Source organism: Physcomitrium patens, chromosome 22 (genome assembly GCF_059467195.1).
Source record: "Physcomitrium patens ecotype Gransden chromosome 22, ASM5946719v1, whole genome shotgun sequence".
Taxonomy (NCBI): Eukaryota; Viridiplantae; Streptophyta; class Bryopsida; order Funariales; family Funariaceae; genus Physcomitrium; species Physcomitrium patens.
The window spans coordinates 9,230,037-9,239,849 of NC_143431.1; the positions used below are offsets into that span (position 1 = coordinate 9,230,037).

At 41.8% G+C, this 9,813-nt stretch overlaps 1 protein-coding gene and 1 long non-coding RNA gene across 4 annotated transcripts; one reads left to right on the forward strand and one right to left on the reverse strand.

Moving 5' to 3' along the window:
• The first annotated feature begins 1,609 nt into the window (after positions 1-1,609).
• Positions 1,610-3,148, forward strand: LOC112275292 (uncharacterized). Of its 2 annotated transcripts, none has more exons than XM_090246080.1 (3): positions 1,610-1,687; positions 1,966-2,316; positions 2,570-3,148. In XM_090246080.1, the coding sequence occupies exons 2-3, from the start codon at positions 2,155-2,157 to the stop codon at positions 2,726-2,728; spliced, it is 321 nt and encodes a 106-aa protein (XP_090102206.1). In that variant the 5' UTR covers positions 1,610-1,687; positions 1,966-2,154; the 3' UTR covers positions 2,729-3,148. The 2 variants fall into 2 exon arrangements, with proteins under 2 accessions (XP_090102206.1, XP_090102205.1); XM_090246079.1 differs by lacking the exon at positions 1,610-1,687 and adding an exon at positions 1,723-1,852.
• Positions 3,149-6,381: 3,233 nt separating this feature from the next.
• On the reverse strand, positions 6,382-9,256 carry LOC112275293 (uncharacterized). 2 transcript variants are annotated; one of them, XR_016499962.1, is made up of 2 exons: positions 8,532-9,256; positions 6,382-7,158 (listed from the first exon to the last, which is right to left on the reverse strand). It is a non-coding gene; the product is annotated as an uncharacterized LOC112275293 (long non-coding RNA). The 2 variants fall into 2 exon arrangements; XR_002967684.3 differs by lacking the exon at positions 8,532-9,256 and adding an exon at positions 7,370-7,496 and having other exon boundaries at positions 6,638-7,158.
• Between the last annotated feature and the right edge of the window lie 557 nt (positions 9,257-9,813).

The following is a 9,813-nucleotide window of genomic DNA, read 5'->3' on the forward strand; positions in this document are numbered from 1 at the left end:
ATTTGCTTCAAGAAAGTATTAGGCTTTTAGCTATCATTAATTGCTCAATCAAGTTTCAAAATAAAAAAGAAATAAGTTTATATATAAAATTTTCCCTATAGGGGCAATTGCATCAATACATAAGTCCTAAGCACCAAAGAATAGCCAAAATAAGATAAAAATATTTGAAAATCTTATATTTCTTTAAAGAATTTTTTTTCTAAACTTCAATAGTTCATATTTTACAATTGGAAAGTCCAAAAAAATTCAAATTTTATATGAAGTACTAATATATTTTAAATAACTATTAAAAAAAATTAATTATAAATTTACTCTAAATCTTATAATATTACCAAAATCATAACAATAGCTTCAAACCCCTATTTACATACACCCACATACAACTTTCTTTATGTCTCACAAACTAATCACTTGAATACCACAAAAATTGGTATATATCTTCTTATCCTAATAATTCACACTTTCAAAAACTTTGAGTTCAAAACTTATCCAAAAACTTAAAATATGGCTCCAACTATTACTATCAATAAAATGATTTACTTATTACCCTTGAGTTACTTATGTTGTCTTCAACTCCCTATAATTCCTTCATACAAACTCTAAATATAATAATTCTCTTATGATAGATGTAGATCTTAAAATTACACTTATAACTGTACCTTCTAATCTCCAAAAGTTGTTGTACAATTCCTCATATCCTCAAAAGACCAATAATATATCTTAAAACACCCCTTAACTTCAAATGGCTATAACTTCTTCACCTATACTCCAAGTCCTCTAAATTTTGTAGACAAATTGTAGTCCAAATTCTAAACCTTACAACCCTTATTTTTAATTTTTAAATGTTCCTTTTGAAATTGCCAAAATCCTTCTTATGGTCAGAGATAGCTTGATGAAAGCCTATTGATCATGACCTTTGACCAATAGAGATGAAGACCTTCATTTCTTACCTTCATCCATTCATACCTTGCTTTCATCCCTCCAAATAAGCTTCTTAGTAGTTTGAATCTTCACCTTTGAGCTCCAATCTTCTCTTAAAACTTTATACTAAATATCTAAATTCTATATAATTTAAACACTATAATTAAAATAGGTAAACTTCAAAATAAATATTCCTATATCAATTCTCTTTAAATTAACCTACTAACCACTCTTATATACATCAATACTTGTAAACATATCATTTGTTCTAATTAATTTTTATTTACTATAAACAATTACAGTACAACAATGCACGATGCAAGTACAAGAAAGAGATTGGAGTGAGGTTCAGTGCCCCTAACTACTGCAATTGAACAATTACTTAATCCTAGGATAAAATGCTAGCAGTGCTCCTACTCTAGAATGCTCCTCACATTACAGAGCCAGGTGCTCCTGAGAGTCACTTCATCCCCCAGTTCAAGGTCCTCCAGCTGCACTCAGAAGTTCTTTTAACAGTTCGAATTTTTACGAAGAGAAGAAAGAGAATGTGAGGCATCGTAATTAAAATCCATATTTTTGAGAACCGTGCACCTAGGCGACCTGGTGTTGGCTTGGCACTAATCGTGCGAAAGGTAGGCCATGAGTGGGGAAGCCCACGGCTCTTTTTGCGGTCCATAGATTCAGCAGTCTTAAGGCCCTGATTGTGTGTACTTCGGATTTCGCAAGACAAAGAGTGTGTCGAACGCAGGTCGTTGTCTTATAAAAGGTAGTCTGGATTTTCTTTCTTGTGTCTCAGATTTTGATGGGATACCCATCTATTTTTCGTCGGTCGAGTTCGCCTTGTGAAGCTTGTGTGGATGGTTCTTCGTCCTTGGCCTCGTTGCAAAGCGACGCCGCCTGTCTGACTATGATCTACGATTGCAGAAGACGAGTAAGATATAGCCTCTAGTTGCTGTTTACTCCTCTAGTATTTCCCGGTTACTCGCAACTGCTGCGTCACACTTTTGCCAAACACACTCTTGTATTCATGGTCGTGCTGTGCAGACTCTCTTTGACACCAGCAGGGCGTCCTACCCTGCTCTAGTCAAGGTCTCTTTCCAGTCGACTTGCTGAGCGACTCGTTGTGTTCCCTTTTGAAGCCAGCCTTGCTTGTCAGAGCTGTAGTCTTCTTCCTCCCGAAGGAAGTTGGTATCTTTTAGAGCACGACCGCTAAGACCTTTTTGTCTGGGATGGATGGTACTTCAAGCCGTGCAGCGTTTGACCATCGCCACTCCTCATCGCATCTTCGCAAATCTACTTCCTTCTTCGCATCTCTCAGCTCCGACCGGCTGTCGCCCAACTTGGACGTCCGAGACCGACAGGCCCAAGGCCCCATCGACGTGTAGACCCAGAAAAGTATGTAAGTTGGTGACTGGCACAAACATCTCATTAATGAATTTATCTGTTTGACTTTAATAGGCTCATATGACGATTTCGTCTGCAGTACTATTGCGAGTTAGGACGAAATCTTTTCAGAGACAGCATAATACAATCAGTCCCACGTCACCTGTATCATGCCTAGACGTAGTTGGTTTTGTAATGATGAGTTGCAATAGCTTTTCAGAGATAGACTGAACAATTTTGCGAAAACATGGCCCGTTTTGTTCAGGATGAGTCTCGGGAACTCGAATCCTTCAATTTAAATCTCAACCCTCTCGATATCACGACTCACAAAGGTACTATTGTCAAGATTTCGGCTGTTGCCAGGTACGGACGAAATGGTCGATGTGTTCCAGTTCATCTTCTAGGCTTTTCAGGAACTCGCTAGAACTCGACCACGAATAAACTGAATCCCTACTACGGCTTTTCAGTGCAGATATGTAGGACGTTCTATTTGGCTACAATCAAATCTAGTTGAATAATAAATGGTAAATTATGACATAGTTACCAGTATTGATACATGCTGTGTAAGTGTTCACCTTGTGTACACTCCTGTCTCTTCTACGAGGTTAGTGTTTTTCCACCTTGTAGCGCAGATTACTCATCTATGTCGTTGTAGGTTTCCAATTCCATCTGTAGGTATAAAAATCCAGGCATATGCATGCACATTAGTTGTTGACCTTACTCGACGGCCGTTTTCCATCTTGGAAGATAGAGCAAGAGTAGGTAGCTCCCACTGTCTCCAGTCCAAATGTACCACTCCTGTGTCATCAACTTATCACATATCAATAGACTATTTTTGCAACCATTTGGATTAGTGGTATACAATTCAGGAATAGTCTGAAGTAATTCATGCTCCAAATGGCCTTGCCAGGATGAGGTATGCAGAGCAGAATATCTTTATTCGAGATACTAAAGGACATATCAATGATCGTGTTGAGTGGTCATAGTCGCATTTAGCAAGTTTCATGGAAAGTATCGTTACAAGTAATAACTTGATAAGCTTTTATATCATCGTAGTAATATCTTGCATGCTTCAACTCTTCCAGACCAACTGCTCAGATACGATACTTCGTCTATGTGAATGATGGTAGAGAGAATTCTTACCAAGTCAACAGTTGACTGTTTTGAGAGAGCTCCTATGTGAACATGTTCATAACCTGTCACATGTCATTTCCGACGTAGCAAGTGTATCTCTCCCATCAAGTAAAAACTTCTTTAAGCTTCTGAGATTTGCATGTTTTGATGAAATCAGTGAACCTTCTCGATGTTGGTGGGAAGTAGAGAAAAACCGCCATGGTAGTGTCCAGAGGATGCCATCTCGACGGTTATGGGGTTGTCTAAAAATGGACCAAGAAAATCACTAGGTATCTCTCAATTTCAGGACAAGTTGTATTGTGTGTGTACCTAGAACTAGTCCTCAAGAACCATGTCTTGGAAATATTTTCAGTCTGTACCTGATATCCAGCTTCCTCGAAACTGATTCACACGGAAGTTTATGTACTACAATACCAGGTTGAAGGATCGAAATCCCTGGGGAATGAGTTGCCCATAGTCAATGCATATGATTCATGTGATTTATACATGCTTCTCTCACGTACTAAAACCTACAATAGGAGCATAAGTACGACTGAGATGAGATGAATAAGAGATATAACTGCGAGATTTACAATTTTCGATTTCATTCACAAATTTGCACTCTATTGAAGGGCAATTCGAAAGGTTGTGAAGAAGCGTTCTTTTTCGCGGGTAACACGGAGGAAATGGTAATGGCAAACGCTTTCTAGTGCACATTTCACATGTTTTCGGAATCATATGTACCATTTTCACACTCAATCATGACACGCTCCATAAACAAGAGTGATTATATTAGTTGTAAATTTCCACACCATTTAGTGCAGAATTACCATACAGAGTACTAACTGTAAGTCATTAGCTGAAGGCACACCTGGAAACACAGTGAAAACTCAGACTGGCACTCCCTCTGATAATCGGCTGGCGCAGTGCACCCTGTGTGCACAAGATGCACGTTAGAATACTGGAAAGTATTCTAACAGCATATCTATCTGATAACTCTCTACCGTGATTAAAAGGCTTACAGAGAAGTTGCCATTCTCTTCAGGGATTTGCCAGTTCTAACTTATAATTAGCTTGACATTGGTAAAGGAGAGAAACAATTTTCTAGTGTTTTGCATAGAACAAAGATCAATCGATTAAAAGCAGCATATTAGAAGTACGTTTGTAACGACTGGGATCTACAAACACATTGAAAACCAAAGATTGAGCTAACTGTTTTGCCCGTATGCCAGCTAACAGAGGTTCTCAAATATTATTTCTCGGATTATCACATGCACATGTTGAAAAGACAGTTAGATAATTTGTTACACACTTCGTTTTCGTGTTTGCTCTTCAGCCAGGATTTCAGTAATTTTAGCTAGACCACGATTGAGTTTACAAATGATATAACGAAAATAGTCCAATCATGGAAAAGGAAGAAACATGGAGATGAGCTCTACTTTGCTCACCACGAGGTGTAGAATATTTTTGAAACAGTATATACCAGGTGAATTTATGGCAGTCGCCCATAACCTGATTCATCGCCGCGTTTCTTCTAGGAAATTGCAAGAAACTCCAACGGGTCTTAGATGTCACGAATGACACATGCATCACGGAATAAGTCAGTCCACATTCCCGGCCACCCACACTGTTAACATCAGCAAGGAGTTCATGAATATGAAATTTTCAAATGCTTGCATCATTCATCAAAGGACTCATCTCCGTAGAGGATCAGACCTTCATACACGAAATCTGCAGGGAAACGAGCAAGCTTCGAGGTACTTAAGAGCAGTCGCCAGAGTGAGCGAATACGAACAAGTTTGGCACATGTAGGACCCAATCAACACAAAACTATCATTCGATGGGGGATGCTTTTCTGAAGTTCCTTCTGTCCAGGAGAAGAAAGTAGACTATTCTGATCAGCATCGATAATGAACACTTTGGTTTTCGGATGACACTGCCGCAAGCCGTCATTCAAATCAATGCTGGTAGGTCCTAACGACTCATCGACAAGAATAAAGTACGATGCATTTAGCCATGTAGAGACTTCCTAAAGTTGCACCACATAAATGCTATCGAACATGGAACGGCACCGATTGGCTTTTCGACTGAGAAGATTCCCGTAGCTGTAAGCAACTACAGTTGACGAACTATATACCTAATTTAAGATTCTGTCAAAATCCATGCGCAGATTCCCCAAGTGTTACCACGAGATGGTCCCTCGGGTGACAGTTCCACCACTGGACGATTGTGATGAATACTCAGGCTTCAATGTGAAGTTGCACATGCTCAATTACCAGATAATTGATCTACTGCTTATTAAATAAGTCCGAAGTAAAACAATGCACATTTTATTGGAAGAATTAGGAGATGTTTAGTTAATGTAAGTATTAGAGACTTAAATGTTGATAGCGACTAAGAGGAATTTTCATAGTATCAAGGTAACTAGCATACTTCTTCACACAAAGATCACTTTTCCAAAGAGCTATATTCACATTATTTGTCATACACTCTAATCTGTTCGGCACAAACAAGGATAAGTGATTTGTCACACTCAGAGTTAAAGTCCGTAACCCAACATTGTCACACTGCGAACACGCAAGTTGAAGTGATTTACTTTACCTCGCTTACGTCAAGGTGATTATTCTGGAACAATACCGTGTAGACTTTTTGATGAAATGGGTATCGCCTACGATGGCACATCACAGAAGTATGCACATAGTGAAGAATAATGTGCACTTGAGATGAGTGGGACTCTTCCACCAACTACATAAAACTACATGTCGGTACTATACAGTGGAGTTTGTTTACTATTAACATCGTAGTAGAAAGTGTTGCTCATTATTTTTACCACATATGGAACTGTGTAGGTGAAATAGGGACAAATAGTGCAAGAAGAATTTCACATGTGGTTATGATTCGCCAGAGTTAATTGCCTTAGGTGAAGTGTTCAGACTTGACTGTATGCAATTAAATTACAGGATATAATAGAAAGTAATAGTGATGATGTGTTTTTACATTCACAAGCTTCGTCTAACAAAACGTATCCACATGTCCATTTCTGAGCAGGTCTCTGGTCAATGTAATACATATTTTACAGCGCTAACCCAGAAGTCAAGCAATTAGGAATGAATGCTACATGCATGCTAAGGTCCTAAGGCGATCATATGGAAACTAGGGCCACAACAAATGCCTACACAGGAGACCCACGCATTTATGAAAGCCGTCAATAGGGGTTGAAAATGCACGTCTGAGAAGCTCCAGGTATTTACTGGTAATTTCATCGATATGTTCGTCACCGTTACTTGGTTTTTTCATCCCGACAATCTTGGAGTCCACAGGGTAATGCGATTATAACCAAAACCGGTGGCGAGGCTACTCAACTTCCTATTCGTCGCGGCTGCCTGCCGAGCAAGCGGGTTCGCCGAAAAATGGGAGGCACAACCCAGCGGGGAGTTTGACGCTGGAATATACGAGATCATGACCTACGAGGAGAACCATCGCCGTGACCTGAGTTAACTCGGTTGAGAACTTATCACGATAGTGTTTGCGTGAGTTTGGTAGTAGATTGCTGGGGGAGCGGACGGGCGCAGCGGCAACCATTGAAAGAAGCAAACGGTAAACCGAACACAACAAGCACTTCAGCGTATCAACAATCCAGGCGTAAACAACTATTGTACCCAACGATCCCGCATGAGTACAGAAAGTCCACATAAAGGCTGAATCGGCTCCTTAGAGCTCGAGATATTGAGCACCAAGAACCTGTAGAGTGCAAGAACAGGTTAACAGTTAGACAGGGTGCATTGAAATTCTTTGGAAAGCATTACAAATTCATGGAGGTGCAATAGCGAAAGAAGTTCAAAAGGGAAGTCTCAGAGTCATGTATCCTGATCCATTACCCCATAGAAAAATGATCGAAGGGACCACAGAAACTCAGAATAAATGCATGACAAATATGAAACACTGCGCCAACCTCATACAGACAGCCTGATAAATTCCAGCATCGTCGGATGTTAAAGGCGTAGAGGCAGCAATAGACAGTTAGGTTCTAAGGGACACAATACACGCATTACAGCAACGAATGCAATAAGATTCAAGAGATAGAGAAGTAAGGATGTGATATTGGCGCGGCTCAATCTGATGGCAACGCCAGCATCACAGGCATGGTCATCTGATTGAGCGCCACCAATATCACATGCCTAAAGAATTTGCCCCTTTCATCAGTACATCATAGGTCGTCCAATGGTGAGAACCGCCTTCCTCGCGCGCTAGCCCGCGGTTCACAGAATGTACACACTTCAGTGTCCTTCAACAACCGGCACTCCTGGTACTTCAGGCAATTACCCGCATGAAGTGACCATTTTCCCCACTCGGACGCTTAGAATGCAACACTTTCAGCACCCAAACTACAAATTCCTCATCAAAGGTCCCCCTCTCCGGAGAAATCCTGCCCGTCCACCACGGGCATGAGCACCTGGTCCGTCACCCAACATAGGTCCTCTGGACGACTCATGTCGCCGAGCGCTACCTAGGCTGGGCAACCCTAAGCTTCAACGAAGTACTTGGGTCACTAAACCCCAGAACACTACACCAGGGCGAGTTGCGTCTACAATAGGACATGTCCCAGTGCCATCTTATACTAGAGACGGGGGGCGTGAAACAATAACTGCTGGCTGCGTCCGCACAAGAGCGGGGAGGCGATGGTAGCGAAGTTGCAGGCACTCTTGAAGGCGAGAACGGCCCGCTGTGGAGACAAGAACGATTTCTACAAAGTAGATTAGATGGATGTGATAGATCACAGGCTAAAGTTGGCAATAGAGGAGGCGCTCAGCCCAAGAATGATACGGCCGCCTCCTTAGGAAGGATCTAAATAAAGTAGTTCATGCTCCATCATGGTCCCCCCCCCCCCTGGAAAAATAAGAAAGAATTCATCACGCACACACAGTCCTGAGCAGCTCCTCGTCGCTACATCTAAGCCTAACAAACTTCCACATCGATGGTGAGTGCCCTGGGAACTGGACTGTATTCAACGAAGCCAGGAGAAGTTTATGGGAAAGGGGGGGGGGGTTTGGGGAAATAAAAAAGCAGAGAAAAAGGCAATAAACTAGGGCGTGGCTTCTAGCGAGGAGCCCCACCAAACTGTTACGCTCCACTGTGGGGTGGCAGGCGCACCCCAAGTTTGTATTAATTGGGGCTGGAGGCGCTCCTCCATTTTCACTGCCGTAGCCCCATGTCGTGCATTTCACCGTTGGATGAATCCATCCCCGGCACACCCACTGGACATCACACCGCACCTGGACCTGCACAGAACAACAGAAACCGAGAGAGAGTCTTCATCTTCTCTACCTTTCCCTGCATATCCCTATTCACCCTACTCCCATCCAGCCCGTTTGTCGATGCGATCCGGAACCACCACTGGCAACATCATCTGCAACAACATCACCACCTTGCATCCTTGCAACATCCTTGCAACATCCTTGCATCCTTGCAACATCCTTGCAACATCATCCCCTACAGCTCACTGACATCGTGTTCCTGTGCAGTCACAGGAATTCCATGCGCCGGATTCCGACCCACAATATGACACCGTTATTGCATCGTCGCGGCACATAATTCACGCGATGCAGCTGCCCCCCCCCCCCCTCCACGGACCTTCTTCCTGGGTCTAGCTTTTCGGTGACCTTGAAAACACCCACTTTTTTCTTACTGCTCGCGGTGGTCCAACCTTGGCTTTTTCTGATCTCATTACCCCTTCCCTTGAGATTTCGCCATCGCTGCCACACCAACAAATCCTGGGATCTAGAGAAAAATAAACGAAATAAAACAAAATAAAAAGCACCCATTCATTGTAATCTATCCACCACCTGAATCGCACCACCCTGCTCTCCTCGTGGAGGGGGTTAATTCGGTGGCAGCTGTGTGAACATGAATGAATGATCCTTGCTGTGTCATTGATCTGCACCTGCGGCATGACTAATCCTTCCTTTTCTTCCATTCATTCATTCATTCATAACTGCCTTACCTTGTTGACTCATTCAATACCGTTTTGGGGTACTTGTGGGTTAATGTCAAAGTCTCATTTACTAAGACGATTTCCATCCTGATTCGGGTGTCATAGATGCATATCTTTGCTTTATTGAATCTATGACTTTGAGGGAGTTAATAATAATGGGTACTCCCTCACATCCTGTAACAACTTGAGTTGGTTGTGACTAAACTAGTCCTGGTTGTTGGTGGTTTTTTCTTGCAGGTGGGTCGATGAGACAAACTTCTTTTTAATTATCGTGTTTAACCTATTCTAGCAAGTGGTATTTGGCATTTCTAATACTTTGTTTTGTCCAGGGTTTCAGATTTCGAATTAGTTTTAGAACACACACACGTTCATTTATGTATTTGTATATGTGATATTTGGTTGTG

What these genes read in the sequence shown, in the direction of transcription:
- LOC112275292 (XM_090246080.1), top strand. Translation starts at nt 2,155, where the DNA reads ATGGTACTTCAAGCCGTGCAGCGTTTGACCATCGCCACTCCTCATCGC. An exon ending in CGACGTGTAGACCCAGAAAA is followed by an intron (nt 2,317 to 2,569) that starts GTATGTAAGTTG and finishes CGTTTTGTTCAG; the next exon opens with GATGAGTCTCGGGAACTCGA.